Here is a 19,279-nt window from a genome sequence, read left to right on the forward strand (position 1 = left end):
TGCCTCTCTGACCCCCCGGGGAGGAGAGCCTTTCTGCTCTTCCAGATTACCTTGAGTAGGAGAACTGCCTCACTGGGTCCCTCTGTGGGTTCTGTCTCTCTTGGCTCAGCCTCTCCTCTTAGAGACTTTGTTTTAGGTTTTTGTTTTTTTTTTGCAAGGCAAATGGGGTTAAGTGGCTTGCCCAAGGCCACACAGCTAGGTAATTATTATTAAGTGTCTGAGGCCAGATCTGAACTCAGCCACTCCTGACTTCAGGGCCAGTGCTCTATCCACTGCACCACCTAGCTGCCCCCTTAGTGATTTTTTAAAAGGCTCAGTCATTATCATCATGTTCTCTGTAGCTATGATTATACAGTGTTAACTTTTATGTTTTTACAAATTTTTTAGGCCTTGCAATACCATTATTATCCTCTAGGAGAAGCAGCAAGGTTTTTTTTTTTATCAGCAAGTTTTGAATTCTAGGATTCTATCCTATGGAGAAAAAAAGATGTAAGGAAGGAATGCTTTTGACCGTTCCCCTCCCCATTATATTTTCTCAAAGCAGGAGAGCTATGGGCTATTCACATATGGCTGTCAGGGTGTAAAGATTATTATTCTTTTTGAGCATTATAGTCTTGATGACTTGAAAATAAGGTAGTTTATTATGCTATGAAAAGGAAAGAGGTAACCATTCTCACTGATAACATTGTCTGCTAGTTTTAATTATCTCAGGAGCTGTTTGAAAACCAGTTAATGCAAAGTAATTAAGTTTCATTAATTTGAATTTTTGATGGATCATGATCCTATTATTACAGGAACTTCCTCAAATAATAAAGATTGCAACCTAGCCTTTTTACTCCTTTACTATTCTTTTTCAGAGGGCAATTAGGTGGGCCAGTGTATAAAGTGCTGAACCTGGAATCAGAAAGAGTGATCTTCTTTAGTTTAAATTTGATCTTAGACACTGTGACCCTGGGCAAGTCATTTAACTCTGTTTACCTCAGTTTCCTCATCTGTGAAATGAATTGAAGAAGGAAATGGCAAACCACTTTAGTATCTTTGCCCCTCAAAAATCTAAGTAAGGTTATGAAGAGTAGCACATGACTGCAAAACAATGAAAGAGCTACATTCTTGTCCACATTTCCCATAAATCTCCTTGGAGGGAAATGGGGTGGAGTAGGGGGAGATGTTCTTTCAGTGCACTGAGAGGCCTCCTTGAAGTTTTTTGATCTCTTGCCTGGTGTCCTACATTTTCTAGATTTCTCTAATTTTTTCTAAATCTTTTTACATATCTCTAATGATACCTGTGATAGTACTTCCTTGGGGGAATTCTTCATTGGTAAGATACTATAATCTTCTCACACTCATCATATACATCTCTATTGGCCTCTGGGTGATGTTTAATTCTTCAGAAACTTCATAGATTGATTCACAACCATACAATATTAAAAGATGTTTAAAAGACAGGTTTTTGTGTCAGAGAGAAACTTGTGTTCTTGAAAGCATCCTTTAGTTTTCCAAATGTAATTCAGTCTTTCTTTTAAAAATTTTTTTTTCCAATATACTTTCCTCCTCTCCAATTCCAAGTTCACTGTCTGTTTATATTGTCTATCCATGACTTATACTGACAGACCCATTCTGTGGATTTTCCACCCATTAGTCACTGTCTGTGCCAAAATCTGGACAATAAACATTCTTCATCCATTTGGTTTTTCCTGTGTGTATAGTTAGGAAATAGCAAACCACTCCAGTATCTCTGCTAAAAAAAGCCCAAATTAGATCATAAAATTTGGACATGATTGAAATCAACTCAACAGCAGCAACCACAGATAGTTGGGCTGACTTGTTTTAAATAATCACAGTTCCCGTTTAGTATTCTGGAGCTCAAAACATACAGCAATAATATGCATCAGCATACTGAGTCTGCAAATTGGACATTATAGGATCATTGATTTAGAACTGTACAGGACTTAACCGGATAGGTTATTTAGGCTAACCCCCCCCCCCATTTTATAGGGGGAACTGAGGCCCCAGATAAGATCCTTTGGTCCAACACTTGTTTCACTTTGCCATTTCTCACTCTATAGGAATGTTTGGACTATGTTGGATAGCTTCAGTGACAGTGACAAATATCTTTGGCAAGAATCCACTTTCCTTTTTTATGCCTTGTATAAATCATCAGATGATCACCAAACAAAGTTGTTTCTGTTATTAGAATTTTCAAGGAATTTTGAATGATTGACATATTATTAGGGAGGAGGTTTTAAAATAATATTTTTGTTTTACTGAACCAAATGCTTTCTTATGGTTGAAAAACAATAAACAATTGAACCTTGTATTTAATGCTTTTGAGTTAATAGTGTGAATAGTGTAAAAATATCTGCCATGAATAACATTTACAAAAGTCTAATGTTCCTTTTGCATATATTCTTCAAAAGTGAACTTGATACTGATAAAGGTTATTCTCATAAAATTTTGAAAATATAGGAAATTAGACATACAGGATTATAGTTTTTGATATTTTCTAAATTGCTTTTCGGGGTTAATAAAAAGGTCCTAGTAGTTTTTCACATCTTTGGTGTCTTTGCCTTTCAGTTCAAATGTGGTGGTGCTACTATTATTTGTTTTAGAAATTTTTAAAGATTTTTCCCCTTATTTTCATGTGTTTATTGTCCTCTTATCAATTTTATCTTTAAATGCCCTCAAGATAATGTGGCTTAATTGTATCTCTTGTCAAGCTTTTTTGTAGTATACCTAATACACTATGCATTGCTGTAGTTTCTTTAAAGTTAAAACAAAATCTGTCTTCCATAATCGAATTGTCAGTCCATAATAGAATTGTTTCTTAATGATTCTTGTTAATGATTAAGAGTCCGTTAGTCTTGATCTTTCCTTTCCTAATTTTGTGACCTCTGTAGAATATATATATGTGGGTAGAAAAGTGTGATTTTTCAATTCCACAAACATCCTTAAATGCCTATTGTGTATGAGGCTATGGGAATATAAGAGAATATTAAATAGTTCCTGCCCTCTGGGAGCTAATTTGAGGAGAGATAGAATATTCACAATTTAAGGAAAGGGTGGGAAAAACTTCTTAGAGGATTTGATGTGCAATCTAAACTTTGAAAGAAATTAAGGATCCCAGATGTGGTGGGGAGAACCTATATTCCAGAATTGAAGATAGTCTGTGGGATGGTACTAAAATAATCAGGTAGAATACTTTACTGCTGACATTAACTGGAAAAGAGCAAGGGAGAGCAAGGGCTAATTCCTTGGAAACTCCAAACAAGGGGTAGACATTCATTAGTACATAATTAGTCCTGAGTGTCTCCAGAGGGAAGCTGCAAGTAACATGCTGTTAGGTTGTCATAGGGGGCCAATTTAAGTTAAGGTAATGAAAATTTTCTTGTTATTCCATTTAAAAGAGGCACCCTATGACCCCCAAATGGTAGATTTATTTCTTTTGAATCGTACATTTCCCAGAAGGAGCCTCAATTTTTACTTTTAGCCTTCGTTTGATTTTTTTTCACTTTTATAGTTAAGGAGTTTTTGAGAAGGAAATGATTGAGTTGCATACTCTGAATTCCATTTTTCAAATAAAAAAAGAAAATTAAAAAGAAAAAATAAAGAAAAATCTCCAAGTCATAGAATATATTTCTCAAATAGGCATAGAATAGAACCCAATGACCATATTTGAGTATCAATACCAATATACATAAAGGAAAATATTTGCTTTGAGCTTTTTCTTTTGCTCCTATTTTGGAAAGATCAGAATAGTACCTAATTCAAAATTAAAAAAATTGAACATGTTCTTTATAATGTAAATGCATTTTCTTGAAATTTGTTCCATCATATTTGGCTATATGTGTTATCAGAGTAGCTAACCTTTTCATTGTCATTTGAGAAACACTGGGCAAGATGACAGCCCTAGTTCCTTGGTACTTGTGGAAAGCCAAAAATGACCTTTTCTTATATAAATTCTACCTGAGGTTAGCCCTGGAACTCCTCCCTAAAGAAAGAAGTTTAGAAATGAGAGAGGACAGCTTAAAGGGAGTGAGGATTAGGTAAAGAGTGTTTTAATCCCAATGTAAGCTTTATTCAGAGAAAGAGAGGGACTCACCTAAAATTTAGGGGTTGTGTAGACAGTGGAAGTGAACACATCCTTGTCATGTGGCAGAAACTCTATAATCACTGGGAGACTATTTCTCTGTTAGGGCAGCTAGGTGGTGCAGTGAATAGAGCACTGAACTTGGAGTCAGGTGGACCAATCCAATCTCAGGCATCTGACTCTTACTAAGTGTGTGATCTTGAGCAAGTCACTTAACCCTGATTGCCTCTCATCTTGGGCCAATTATCCTGATTCATATTTGATCACTGGATCCAGATGGCTCTGGAGGAGAAAGTGAGGCTGGTGACTTAGCCCAGCACCTACTCAAATCCAATTCTTGTATTTGTCATGGCACCATCTCCCTGATGTCTGTTCTTTTTTTTTTTTTAAAATGAAGTCCAAGCATTATTTCTCTGTTATAGAATATCCAAGGCAGGGGAAATGGAGAGGTCAGTCAGTGCTCCTTCATGGAATGTCACCATTATAAACACTTAAGTGTTTGTCCTTCATTCTCAAAGAAGAGCATGACATCAAGGAGGTGATGCCATGACAAGTATATGAATAGGATTTGAATGAGGGGTTGCTATGTTGTCACTTTGTTGCTTTCTCCTCCAGAACTATCTGGGTCCAGTGGCTAGATATGAATCAGGACAACTGGAGATGGCCTTGGATGAAAGGGAATCAGGGTTAAGTGACTTGCTCAAGGTCACACAACTAGTTAGTGTCAAGTGTCTGAGGCTGGATTCAAATTCCTATCCTCTTGACTTCACTGTACCACCTAACACTTAAGTTATAAATACCTAGGTTTTCCAAATTTTTTTAAACTGTTTTATTCTACACATTTGAAAGATTATGTGCTTACAAAGTGAAGAATTCTATCATAGCTGGATTTCAACTTTTTTAATCTTTCATCTAAAACTTTGCCTTATGTGGACTAAAATTAGTCCTGGAATACTAAATAGGGGTGGAGAAGTCAGATGAAGAGTATATTTAAAAGAAGTAGTTCTCAGAGTGTGGTCTATCTACCCTTATGAGTCTCAGAGATCCCCTCAGGGAGTCTGTGAGGGCAAAACTATTTTCATAATAATGCTAAGATATTTTAAGGACTTAAGTGGGTTAAAAATTGATAGATATAACCCACATAAAGAAAAGCTCTTTTAGGAGTCCTCAATTTTTTAAGAGTGTAAATGAGTCATCAGTTCAAAAAAATTGAGAACCACTGTTTAAGAGGGAGCAATCTATTAGGGACCAAGCCTGTGGGTGAATCTCTCTCTTTCTCTCTCTCTCTCTCTCTCTCTCTCTCTCTCTCTCTCTCTCTCTCTCTCTCTCTCTCTCTCTCTCCCCCTTTGAATATGGCAGAAATTGGGCAAGATAATGAAGTTTAACACAAAGACTCAACTAGTATCATAGTGTACTATTAACTCTTCTTGGAACAGTCACAAGTTTTTTACTTTACTTTTAAGACCTAAATTAGACCAATTTCAAGAATGGTTTTCAGCTTTCATATGTCAAACTTTTATTAACATATTTATTTAACATAACATATTTATTAACATAATATTAACACATTAACATATGGTAAGGTTTTTAAAAATAAATTGTAGTATAATACAGACACATGATACTTAGGACCCAATTCCAGAGTTTTCCTTCTGCTCAAATTTTGCCTAGCTACCTCTTAACTAGTGATGCTTTCATTCCTCTCTTTGGTCTTGTTACCAGACTGGTGGGTAAAGAGTGGAAATAGCCTGTTTTAATTTGATATATCTGTTGTAAAGTTATTACTATTAGTGGTCATCAATGTCTTGTTTTTCAAATATGAAATGCAAAAAGTTGTAACTACATGTTCATGATGATTCTTTGAATTAGTGTTTTTTCTTCTATGCCAATTTATTTTGTTTGAGATTTTTTCTCCCCATTAGCATTTAGAATTTACAATTTTAAATTTCATTTGTAGATATTTTAGTTCATTTTTTTGCTCCTCAATCAACCCTTTTTTACTTTTTTCCTCATCAATTTAATATAAAGTTCCTAATCATCTTGATTTTTACCTGTAACTTCCTGGATTGTTCCATTAATGTCTCTTGATGTGACTTCCCTGTCACTTCAGTGCAAATAAGCCTCAATTTTAATTTTAATGAATTTTTGAAAGCCTTTCTTGACAATTAAAGGATTACTTATTAGCTAATTTCTCTTTCTACTTTTTATTTAATTTAATATTTTATTTTCTCCCAATTTCATGTAAAAGCAATTTTCAACATTCATTTTTAAAATTGAGTACCAAATTCTCTCCCTCTCTGTGCATTCCTGTTTTTGAGAAGGTAAGCAATTTGATATAGTTATATGTGTATAATCATGCATTTCCACTAATATTTCCATATTAGTCATGCTATAAAAGAAAATGTAGATCAAAATAAAAATCCAAGAAGAATAAAGAAAATTATAAAAGTATGCTTCAAACTGTATTCAGATTCCATCAGTTCTTTTTCTGGAGATGGATGATATTTTTCATGACAAGTCCTTCATGTGCTAATTGTGATATTATTGTGGTTAGAATAGCTAAGTCATTCACAGTTGATCATCTTATAATATTGCTGTTACTATATACAATGTTCTTCTGGTTCTACTCATTTCATTTTGCATCACATCATAAAAATCCAGGTTTTTCTGAGAACATTTAGCTCCTCAATTTCTTTTATTACAATAGTATTCCATCACTGTCATAAACCACAAATTATTTGACCATTCCCCAGTCGATGGGCATTCCCTCAATTTCCAATTCTTTGCTTCCAGAAAAACGCTACTCTACATAATGGTTGAATTACTTTATAACTCCACCAATAGTGTATTAGTGTATCAATTTTTCCCACATCTCCTCCAACATTTTTATTCTCCCTTTCTGTCCTATTAGCATTCTAATAAGTGTGAAATAGTTCTTCAGTATTGTTTTAATTTTCATTTCTCCAATCAATAATGATTTAAAATTTTTTTATATGGCTTTATAGAATAGCTTTGATTACTTCATCTGAAAATGGACTTTGTAGTTTTGATCATTTGTCAATTGGGGAATGGCTCTTATGTTTAGAAATTTGATTTTTTTTCTCCATATGTTCAAGCAATGAGGCTTTTATCAGAGAAACTTGCTTTAAAATTTTTTTCACAATTATGATTGCTTGCTATGATTGTTATTTCCCCCATCCTATTTCCCCCCCTCCATTTATTCTAGTCTCTCCTTTCACTCTCTCCCCCGCCAAAAGTGTTTTGCTTCTGACTATTGTCTCCCCTAATTAGCTCTCCCTTCTATGATCCTCTTCCCCTCCTACTTTCCTGTTGGTTAAGATATATTTCTATACACAATGTAGGAATGTAAACAGGTTAACCTTATTAAGTACCTTATAATTTCCCTTTCCTGTTTACCTTTTTATGCTTCTCTTGAATCTTATATTTGAAAGTTAATTTTTTTTCTACTCTGACGTTTTCATCAGCAATGTTTGAAAGTCCTCTATTTCATTGAATATTCATTTTTCCCCCTGAAGGATTATATTCAGTTTTACTGGGTAGGCAATTCTTGGTTGTAATCCTAGCAACTTTGCCCTTTGGAAAATAATATTCCAAGACATCAGATCTTTTAATGTAGAAGCTGCTAAATCTTGTGTTGTTCTGACTGTAACTCCTTGATTATTTAATTTGATTCTTTCTGACTGCTTGTAATATTTTCTCCTTAATCTAAGATCTTTGGAATTTGACTATAATATTCTGGGAGTTTTTATTTTTGGGATCTCTTTCAAGAGGTGATTGGTAGATTCTTTTAATTTCTATTTTATTCTCTGGTTCTAGAATAACAGGGCAAGCTTTCCTTGATAAGTTATTGAAAGATGTTTAGGCTCTTCTTTTGATGTTGACTTTTGGGAAATCTAGTAAATTTTAAATTGCCTCTCCTGGTTCTGTTTCCCAGGTCAGTTGTTTTTCTAATAAGATGTTTCAGATTGTCTTCTATTTTTTCATTCCTTTGTTTTGTTTTATTGTTTTTTCATGTCTCATGAAGTCATTATCTTCCATTTGCACAATTCTAATTTTTAAGGAACAAGTTGCTTCCTTTTCTATTTGGCCAATTCTGTTTTTTTTTAATGAATCTTTTTCTTCAGTGAATTTTTGTATATATTTTTCCACTTGCCCAATTGATAAATTTTAAAAATTAAAAAAAACCCTTTTTTTTTAGGTTTGTTTCTTTGTTTTTGTCTTTGTTTTGCAAGGCAATGGGGTTAAGTGGCTTGCCCAAGGCCACACTGCTAGGTAATTATTAAGTGTCTGAGGTCGGATTTGAACTCAGGTCCTCCTGACTCCAGGGCTGGTGCTCGTTCCACAGTGCCACCTAGCCGCCCCCCCCCCCCAAAAAAAATCTTTTAAAACATTCTTTTCCTCATTGGAATTTTGTACCTCTTTTACCATTTGGCCTATTTTGTTTCTTATGGTGTTATTTTCTTGTGTATTTTTTTTTGTGTGTCTCATTTACCAAGCTATTGCCATTTTTTTCCCCATGATTTCCTTGCATCACTCTCATTTCTCTTCTCAATTTTTCCTCTACCTCTCTTAAATACTTAAATCAATCCATATTTTTCTTGAGGGCTTTGGATGTATGAATTCTGATTTTTCTGTTTTCTTCAAAGTATATATTTTGTTCTTCCTTGTCACCATAGTAACTTTCTGTGATCAGAATTTTTTTCTATTTGTTCATTTTATCCTATGTCTTGATTTTTAACTCTTTGCTAAAATAGGGATTTACTTCCAGGGAGGATGTACTATCCCCAAGTTTCAGGGGTTTTGTGTAGCTTTTTTTTTTAATGTTTTTTTTTTTTTTTGCAAGACAATGGGGTTAAGTGGCTTGCCCAGGGCCACACAGCTAGGTAATTATTAAGTGTCTGAGGCTGGACTTGAACTTAGGTACTCCTGACTCCAAGGCCAGTGCTCTATCCACTGCGCCACCTAGCCACCCCCCACTGCGCCACCTAGCCACCCCCTGACATCTCCTTTTAACCTACTGTTTGATCTTCTTTCCCATCAGTGGGCTGAGAGCTCTAAGCTGATTTATTCACTTCAGGGCCTGCTCCTGGGCCTCAGAGTGGACTGTGTTCCACTCTCACACCAGTGTGATAGGTCTTTTCTGCCAAGCTTTTAAATTGTCTTGGGCTGGAAAATTGTTTCACCCTGTCCTTTTATGGGTTCTCCTGCTCCAAAATTTGTTTTAGGGCATTATTTAAAGGTCTTTAGAGAAGTTTGAGAGAAAACTCAGGGGGAATCCCTGCCTTCTCTCTGAGGTCCAACCATGATACTCCCCTGTTCAGTAACTCCCTTGGTTCCCTATCATGTCATCTTGAAGATCACTGTTAGGTGTTCAAACCCTGGACCTTGCCAGTCTTCTTAACCCTGATATTCCCACCCTATTCTCAGTACCCACTTACTCTCATGCTTCTGCCTAGTGACACTGGCCTCCTTGCTATTTCTTGACCAAGTCAAATTTCTCATTTTCACTGACTGTCTGCTGTGTCCAGATACTTTCCCTTCTCATTTCTGCCTCTTGACTTCCTTCCAGTTCCAGCTAAAATTTCAGTTTTTATAGGAAGCTTTTCCTAATCCCACTTAATTTTAGTATGTTCCTTCTTTGATTATCTCCTTATTATCCTATATATAATTTGCTTGTTCATAGTTCCTAACTGATTGTTTCCACCATTAGATTGTGAACTCCTGGAGATCAGGGCTGACTTTTATTTTCTTTTAATTTCCAGTATACAGAGTAGACATTTAATAATGGTTATTGATTACTAATTCAGTTTTCTCAATTATAAATGGCCATAAAAATAAGAGCTATTTCCCAGGGTAGTTGTGAGGATCAAATGAGATATTTGTAAAGTAGTCCCCAACTCATTGTAAGTGTTTAATAAATTCTTGTTCCCTTCTCTTTCACCTCACATGTCCCTTCTATATTAGAGGTTGATATGGCACAGCCAGCAGGTCCAATACTAGACCCTCCCCTTTTTTTGTAGATCTGCAGTCCAAGACTGGTTTTTAACTGGTAGTGGTTCAGAAATGGAGTTGGATTTGGTCCTTGGGCTATAGTTTGCTGACCCCTGTTCTACAGCATAATACCTCTGGAAAGAATCCAATTTCATTATTTTATGATCATACTTGAGAATTATAGAATTATAGAAATAGAATTGGAAGGAACCTAGATGTTATTTAATCAAACCACTGGATCTTACAGATGAGATTACTGAGGCTTGGCAGTTTAGATGACTTGCTCAAGGTTCCACGGGTAGTAAATTGCAGAATCAGGATTCAAATTCAATTTTCTGACTACACCTTTGATAGCAGCAGTATGTTTTACTTTCTTTTTATATTAATAGATTTAAATATGCATTAAATTCTCTCTCTTCAATTAATTTAATTTTAATATATTTTATCTTAATGTATATTCTCTATTATTATCTAGAAGCTTCAAATTCCATATAGTTTAGGAAGAGATTATGCATTTGAAAGAATATATTGTTGTAGAAGGAACGTATTGTTCTGTTTCATAATAGTTTTAATATTACCAAATACTGTTTTATTTTGTTGATTTGATGTGTCTGAAAACTTCATTCAAACTTACAAGATTATATGTTAAATCTATACTCATCTTTTCTTCTCATTTTTGATAATGGACCTAGATATATAAATAAAAATGAGTCTTCAACTTTTAGTTGCAAAATATATATGTTTTCCAAATGATAGAAGGTTCAAAAGTCTTTTTGAAGTAATAGTTGGTGGATTCTAATACTAGTAACTCTAGAACTCTTTTAATTATAGAGAATCTTTTATTTATTAATTATTTGATCCAATTTTAACAAAATTCTTATCTGTAAAATTTATCCCGGTATATTTGTTCTTTAATTATAAATACTGAACATAAAAACAATGAAAGTACAAATGCATGTCTTTGTCTTCATGTAGAGGATTATTCAATATGACTTCTAAAGGGAATGCTGCTATAAGGCAAGCAATGACTTCTCAATTAGTACCCCTGAAAACAGGGCCATTTTGTCCAAGGGACACAGCATTTTTGTTAAGTTGATGTTTTAAAATGAGCCATTAGAATCCAATTTCCTAAACCTATTGATAGCTAATCTGAATCTCTTATTTTTGTTTTTAGTATTTTAGTATTAAGTATTGAGAAATGGATTAGAAAAATATATCTTTACTCTGAGAAATAGACTAGAAAAATATATCTTTATTAGAGTATGCAGTATTATCTTTTAAGAGCATTTTTTTCCATGAAAATGATTAATATCTCGATTGACTTAAAATCAAATGGGAATAATATAATAGTTCCATGTATTTAACTACTGTGTGAGATATTTTTAGCAAATTCACTAATTCTTGGATTTTAGAGCACTTAACAAAATCAACTAGTACCTGAAAATTGTCCTATAAGCCAGCACAATACACAGCTAATTTACCAGACAAGGTTTTCTGGGCCTCCTATTATTGAAATCCACACTTAGCAACAGCTATATCTATAATGTCCCCTTTACTTTTATAATGACTCATATTAGTATGTATTCTTGAGTCTTAACCAATCTCTGATTGCTCTTGGATGTATTAAATTAATTCTAATACTTTAAGAGGAAAATGGGCATGGATTAATTATATTGCTTAATAAATTTTGTTAGATTCTAAGACCACATTTTAAGTTATCATTCAGAGAAAAGCTAGAGACTTGTTTTCATTGCCGAGATTTAATTTCCTCATAAATCATCTTAGTAGACTTGAATAAAAATGGAATTTTATTTTTTCCATTGTTGTTGGTTCTAATATTTTTTTAGCTTTTCTAGACAGACTGTCTTTATGTTTGTATCAGCTGGAATAAAATAGAATAATACCTTTTTAGAAGATGTCCAATGATATTGCATCTTTTTCTGCCATTTTCTATTTAGCTTTTTTTGTTACTGTGATAATAATTTTTGTGGACATCATTATCCTCAGTGAATCTGATTTTTAATGACATTTCTCATGACTTTTAAAGACATTGAAAAGCTTTTGAATGAAAATATTACCTTTATGTAATATGCTAAATAGTCTAGAAAACAATTCTGATGAATAGACTAAGATAGAAAGATATTTCTCTATATACTATCAATATCTTTTTTTATGGATAGTTTTTAAACAATTTTTTTTTGCAAATCAGAAAAGCTATTAAAAGCCTCTAATAAAAACTAGACGCTTATTTTTGTGCTAATACTAATTACTGATAATACATGCTTATGTTTGTCATTCATTATATGGAGCTGTACCAATCAGTGGATGACTGAGTCTCAAGCACTTACACATGTAAATTAACTATTAGATTTTTTCTTTTTTACTTAAGTGAGTCATAATGGAAAGCAACTCTAGGTCATAAAAAATCTTTTCTCTTAAATGCTAATGAAATTTCTCCATTCTCTCCATTAGCAGACTACCCTTATTGGTAATTTGTAGCCTTCTCTTTTGTTCCTGGTAGTAATGAATGCTGGGTACTAAAAAAGCCTGCGCTGCAGAATGCCTTGACAATTGTCTTCTGCTTACTTATACTGTAAAATTGCTGCTCCCTCGCCGAGCTGTGTAAGTAAGGGTACAGGATCAAAAGAGTAGAAATTGGCACCCAAGTAGACAAAGTGACTCTTGCTTTATTAATTAGCTATAGCTTTCACAAGTTAATTCACTTGATCAAGGAAGAAAGATCAAAATTCTGTAACAAAAACCACTAAATTTTAATTCAGAAAAAAACCTCTTATTCTGTCCTTTACTCAACTTTCAATTTAAACCTTTACCATGACACAAGCTAAATGTTTCCTTTTTCTAACTCTTGGGACACAAACCTATTTTCCATTAAAAGGGAAAAAAACATACACATATTTGCTGTGATAGCCTCATGAACACTTTTACAGGCTCTGAGTAACTTTTAATTGACATAATTCTTTTTGAAAAGTCAGTATCCAAAATTGTGTATTAGGAGTCCAATTAAAAATGCAATTGCTTCTAAAATTTGCAGGCATGTTCTGTCCTCTCATCAGAAATGCCACTGGTGTTTAAGCATTTTGAAAAGGACCTTCTATGGGAGTGTTTTTGCGGAAGCTAAATTTGACAGTGATCCTAAGCTCCAAATTAAATAATGTGAATACCACTTTCCTTTTCATGTTAAAGGGTTTTTGAGAACACTTTGAAAGTTCCTGATGTCTTAATATCTTAGGGAACCTTCAGAAGACACTCTGTAGTTAATATATTTTAAAGTTGTAGCCTGAGACAGAAGAAAAAAAGCCTCCTCCATATGTCTCTCCAAAAACCTTTTGGTGGTGTTTTCACTATAGTCTAGTTGCAGTCTGAAGGAAGTTATAAATTTAAAAGTATCTTCATTGCTATAGGCCTCATTTATTTAAAAAAAATAACTCCATAGAAAAAGATGATTTAGGCTTCCATTTTATTATACTTTTTGGCACTTATGCTTAAAGTATATTAGATTATGAAGAGTTTAGGTTTTAGATTTTAAAAATCATTTCTTAAAATTTTGTCCTTAACAGATTTTAACTATTTCATGGATTTCTATGAGTCCTTAGGCCAACTTGATTATAAACAGTATAGTGTGGGCATGGCTCCAATAATCATTAATAAAGGTTTGAAAATTTTATCAAGATTATTCAAAATGTCCTCATAAAAAATTCTCACAAGTTGTTATTAAACTGGGCTATTTAAAATCTCTGTTAGAATAGTTTGAAGAGTTTAATGAATGACCCTTCAGAGTTTTAACGATTCTTACCTATACTGCTACTTTTACCTATACAAAAATATATCTAATAGAATTTATATGTTTTAAATTCATTTAAAATATTATAATTAAGCATATTTTAACACTGGATTTTTTTAAATTTTTCAGAAAATATCAGTAATGTGTTTATATAATCTTAGCTTAGGAAACTAATTTGAACATTTGTAATTTTTGTCAGAATTTTTTTTATAAGATTAGCTATAGCAACAAATTCTCTGATTTTATTTTTTATTTAGAGAGAATATTTGTGTTTACAAGGTTATAAGAGGCTGGCTATGCTGGAAGTGACTGCAGTGCCTTTTGATTATTCATGGACAGTAATAGAAGGCACTTAAAAAGAACAATGAAATTGCTTATTTTTGTGATGGGCCATCTGTTGAATTGTTTTGTGCAACAATTGCACAATAGTATCTATGTCATATCATTCTATTTTCAACAGCAGCTGATTATGTCTAGCTGGCTACTTGTCCTTATTTCTAGAGTCCCATGACCATTTGAAGTCACCTTTCTGAGAACCTTTACTAAAAAGGTAATAGAAATGTAAAACAGCCAGTGTGTTTTTTTCTGTTCATCTTTTTTTTCTTGTGTTGCTTTTAATTAATTAGATTTCCTAAATGTTTAGGATGATTTTCCTGTAGTTCCCACCTGTAGTTGTATAATAGAAGTGAACAGGGAATCATTTAGTAATTTGGGTAGAAATGTTGGGCCTGCAATAAAGAGGAGACAAGTTTTAAAAAACTGCTGCTATACAGACTTCCATGCTTATTAATTATCTCTCCTTTTCTTCACGGTGATAATTAGAATCATTCTCCAGGATTTTACTTTCAGCCTTTAGGGAAAAAAATGGAACTATTTGTTAGAGCAGAAGTGAAATCAAGATCAAACAAATGTGTTGTTGTCCATAGGTCACTGACATTGCTGATGCCATGATTCTGAAACAGCTTTTTGAAAATCTGTTCAAAAATGGGGTCATCGTTGTGGCAACATCCAACAGGCCACCTGAAGGTAAAAAAACAGAAATTATACCAGTGTTATCCAATTAGGTGGACACAGTTATGAGTTTTTTGGTTTTGCACTTATTCATTTTATAATGGAAATAAGACTGGTGGTTTTGTTTGTCATTGGCTTTGTGTCTGTGTTTAAGGACTGCAAATCTAACGGGGTATGTGAATTTTAAAATATATGTATTTAAAGCAGTTAAACTCAGGAGTCCTGTTGTTGATTCCAGAGAATGTTATCTGTGTAAATAAATAATAATGAGGGTTTTCTGTTAATTTTAATAGGATATTAAAAAAACCTTTTAAAATATATTTCCACATGATACTTTTTAAAAGGACATGGAGCTAGTTTATGGTACTAGGTGGCAATGCAAGACTCAATTTATCTTTTCTGAAAAGTACCTATCATAACCTCCAGCTAAACTCTTGCCAGTGCTATATCTATCCTCAGTCTCATCTCTGCCATAACTAATGCATCTATCTGCTTTGGAGTCCCTGACAGTTGTAGTTTCCACCCTTAGATTCATCCCTGGTCAGAAGGCTAAAGCTTTCTCTGTCAGGACCCCCCCCCCCCAATCTCAAGTCTTCTGGCTTAGGATGTCCCCAAACCCCAAATTTACCTGTTTCTGCTAATACTACTACCACTATACAGGTAAGAAAAGGTGGGGTATAAGGGAAAATTTTGTCAGGGATTAATTTGGTGAAGGTGAATGCCACTATCCAGGAAACAACTGTACAACTTTACCAACATTGTTTTTGAGAGGAAGAAATGAAGGGAGGTGTCAAAGGAGAGTTAATATGAATTGTAGAGACAGTAACCTTCAGAAGCTACAAATTTTAAAAGGAGGCATCCTTCATCTGAAGTAATCACTGCATCTAATTCTCTTCTCTCACCAGGATACTTCCCTTGGTGATTGTCCCTTTCACTATTATAATGGTACAGAGAAAAGATACCCTTCTTAAGTTTTCAGGGATCTGGATCATTCAAGACTCCCCCATTTGGAAAAATAAATTTAAAAAAAGCAGGAAGATAAGAAAAGGAAAAAAATCCTTAAAAACAAGAATAAAAGAAAAACTAGAACTAGTCTAATTGAGTAGATAAAAGAAAAACTAACAGTGATTTCTTTAATATTGGAGAGTCAGAGAATAAAATGAAAAATCACTAGAAAGGATGTAAAAATGCAAAAGGAAAAGATAAGTTGGGTCATAAAAGCATGAAAACAAAGTCAGTTTCTTATTTTTATTTTTAAAAGAGAGTGTAGGAAATGGAAGAGGTGAAATAATGAATGAAAATTCAAAGAAGCAAAGAAGAGCCAAAGGCACTCTCCTATAATATGTAGTCAAAGCAAAGATCACTGAACTGACAATAAATCTGAAAAGTAAATTCAGAATTGTAACAGAACTTTAAAAACAAGTAATGGATATGTGGGATAAAGTAATTGAGTTAAAGTAATAGGTCAGACAAAAAACCCTGAAGTTTAGGTTAATTGGAATTCTATAAGTTAACAACAAAAAATAGTCTCATGTTGAGCAACTAATTGGAGGTAATTTCCTGGAATGATGATTGTGCTAGTGCATAGAATGTATGAATCCTCAGTACAGAGAAATCCAAAATAGAAGTTTCTAAAGGTGCATAATCATTAAATTTTACCATTACAAAGATAAAGAATCTTTCAAGTGTTAAGAAAGAAAAAAGAGATTGCATCTGAGAAAATACCAATTAAAATGTCATCAAATTTGCCAGCAGCTCAAAAAAGATAACAAAACTTGGTAAAAAATATGCACAAATTTCTATCTTGAAATTAGAGGATAACATTTAAAAATGAAACTTTTTTAAAAATGTTGAATTAATCATTAAAATTCACAATTTAAAAGACTGCTTCAAGGGAAAGTAGAATACTAAATGAATTGAATAAATTCTCAACAAAAATAAAAATAATATAGCCTATCTAAAATTAACACAACAGAATAAGGTATGTAAACTTTTGTAAAAGAAAAAAAGAATAATCAAATTAAGACTTGGAAAAAATGCAAACTGCAACTTGTTTGACCAGTTTTTACTATGCTATTTTAATAAATGCCTCTGCTCTGAACTAATTATTCATGGTGTGTAGGGTAGGCTCAAGAGCTGTAGGTTTAAAAAGAGTGGACTCACAGGTTTCCTTGAACCTGGGATTGATATTTTCTCACCCAAAGGGGCCCCAACCTATGAGTGTAATTTGAGGATGGAATGGAGATTATAACTTAGAGGATACTATCCTGTGAAAGACAGTCTAGTACTTTTCCAATCATATATTTTCCCAATCCTCCTTGATCTCTCTGCAGAATTTAATAGTGCTGATAGCCTTCTCCTTCTGAATATTTTCTCCTTTCTAGGTTTTCATGACCCTATCCATTCCTGACTCTCCTGTCTGCCCCACTACTTCTCAATGATTTTTGTTGGTTCCTCATTCATTTTATTTCCTTTACCTTTGGATGTGTCCCAAAACTATCCTGATTACCCTTTTAATTGTACTTAGTGTTATATCAATTGGCAATATCATTCCATTGGTTTACTTATCATCTCTAGGCATATGACATTCATATCTATATATCTCTTGACCTTCAGTTCTGTATCAGCTATGTCTTGTACATCTTGAACTGGATGCTCTTTAGGCATATCAAAGCAACATGTCTGCAAGAGAATTCATCTTTCCTCACATTCACTCCACTTGCAAACTTCCCTCGTGCTGTCAAGAATACCACTATCCTCTCAGCTCTTCCAGACCCACAACTTTTGTGTAGTCCTTGACTCCTCACTCTCATTCACTCCATATATCCAATCCATTGTCAAATCTTATCATTCCTACCACCATAGCATCCACCATATTTGTTCCCTTGTCTCTACTAATAAAGCCACCACTCTAGTTCAGGCTCTTATCCTGGCTTACCTAGAGTACTACAGTAACCTTCTGGTTGACCTTCCTGACTTCAGTCTCCCAATGCTTCCCTCAGCTGCTAAGGCATTTTTTTTCCTTGAAGTGTGGGTCTGACCCTGAACCTGTACAGCTCATTGATTTATTCAGTGAACTATACTGTTTGTCTCCCTGTTTTCTTCCTTTCTTTTTTTTTTTAAGCTTTTGCAGGGAAATGGGGTTAAATGATTTGCCCAAGATCACACAGCTAGGTAATTATTAAGTGTCTGAGGTCAGATTTGAACTCAGGTACTCCTGACTCCAGGGCTGGTGCTCTATCCACTGTGCCACGTAGCCGCCCACCTAATTGTTTCTTGAACATATGTTTCCAAATATATCAGAGACCCTTATGATAAGGGCCTAGCTTTTTTGCCCACATAAACATTTAAACAAATGTTTAAAATAATAAGAGTCAGAGACTTTTAGAGTTGGAAGTTGTCCAACTCTTCACTTAATTCAGTAATCTTTCTGTAACATCCTTGACCCCTGATCATCTAGTCTCCACTTAAAAATTTTCATTTAAGAGGAACTCACTCATCAGTGAGTCACTCCATTCTTTTTCAGGGCTATTTAAAGTAACAACATCTTACCTATGTATTTATGGTTACAAAGCAGTTTACCTATTTTATTTTCTTCTCCCCTCAAAAAAAGAAACCTCAATAAGGCAGGTTGTATAAACAATATAATCTCCACTTTGTAGATAAGGAAACTGACTCATAGAAATTAAATTATTTGCCCCAAATTGTAAAGCCAATAAATGGCTAGAACTTTTTAAAAAAAATTTTTTAGACAATGAGATCAAGTGATTTGCCCAAGGTCACACAACTTGGCAATCATTAAGTGTCTGAGGTCAAATTTGAATTCAGGTCCTCTTGACTCCAGAGCCACTGCTGTATCCACTGTGCCACCTAGCTGCCCCCCATGTCTTAAACTCATGTCTTGTGATGCCATATCTAATGTTCTTTCCATATGCCTTACTATATTGTCTCTGTTAGAAAGTTCTTACAGTTGTAAGAACAATAAATCTGGAATCAAAGGACCTGGATTCAAATCCCACTTCTGATGTTTACTATCTGGGTGACCTTGAACCCTTCATGGGCTTCATTTTCCTTTTCTGTAAAATGGGTGGGTGGGTGGATTAATTTACTTCTGAAATCCCTTCCAGCTAGAGGTCTGATTCTTTACTTCTCATATTCAGCTGATTTCCTTTAATGTTCTTTCATTTGGCATTTGGATAATCTTGTCCAAAAGAAAAATTTTGATAGAATTGGATCCTTTTGATATTCACAGAAATCCTGAGGTAAGTATTGAGTCAATCACTGATGTACTGATTAAAAAGGAAGTAGAAAAACTGAATCAAAGAGTCTAAGCATGTACTTTGGGAGATTGGCCAAGAGGATAGTGC

General features: G+C 33.9%; 1 protein-coding gene across 4 annotated transcripts in view; it reads left to right on the forward strand.

Moving 5' to 3' along the window:
- AFG1L (AFG1 like ATPase) overlaps positions 1–19,279 on the forward strand; it is a 221,398-nt gene that overhangs the window by 98,867 nt on the left and 103,252 nt on the right. For all 4 annotated transcript variants that reach the window (XM_074187295.1, XM_074187294.1, XM_074187292.1 and 1 more), the window contains one exon: positions 14,828–14,927. In XM_074187295.1, coding sequence (XP_074043396.1) covers positions 14,828–14,927 — 100 coding nt within the window. The remainder of the gene's footprint in view (positions 1–14,827; positions 14,928–19,279) is intronic.

The sequence above is a fragment of the Macrotis lagotis genome, chromosome 5 (genome assembly GCF_037893015.1).
Source record: "Macrotis lagotis isolate mMagLag1 chromosome 5, bilby.v1.9.chrom.fasta, whole genome shotgun sequence".
NCBI lineage: Eukaryota > Metazoa > Chordata > Mammalia > Peramelemorphia > Peramelidae > Macrotis > Macrotis lagotis.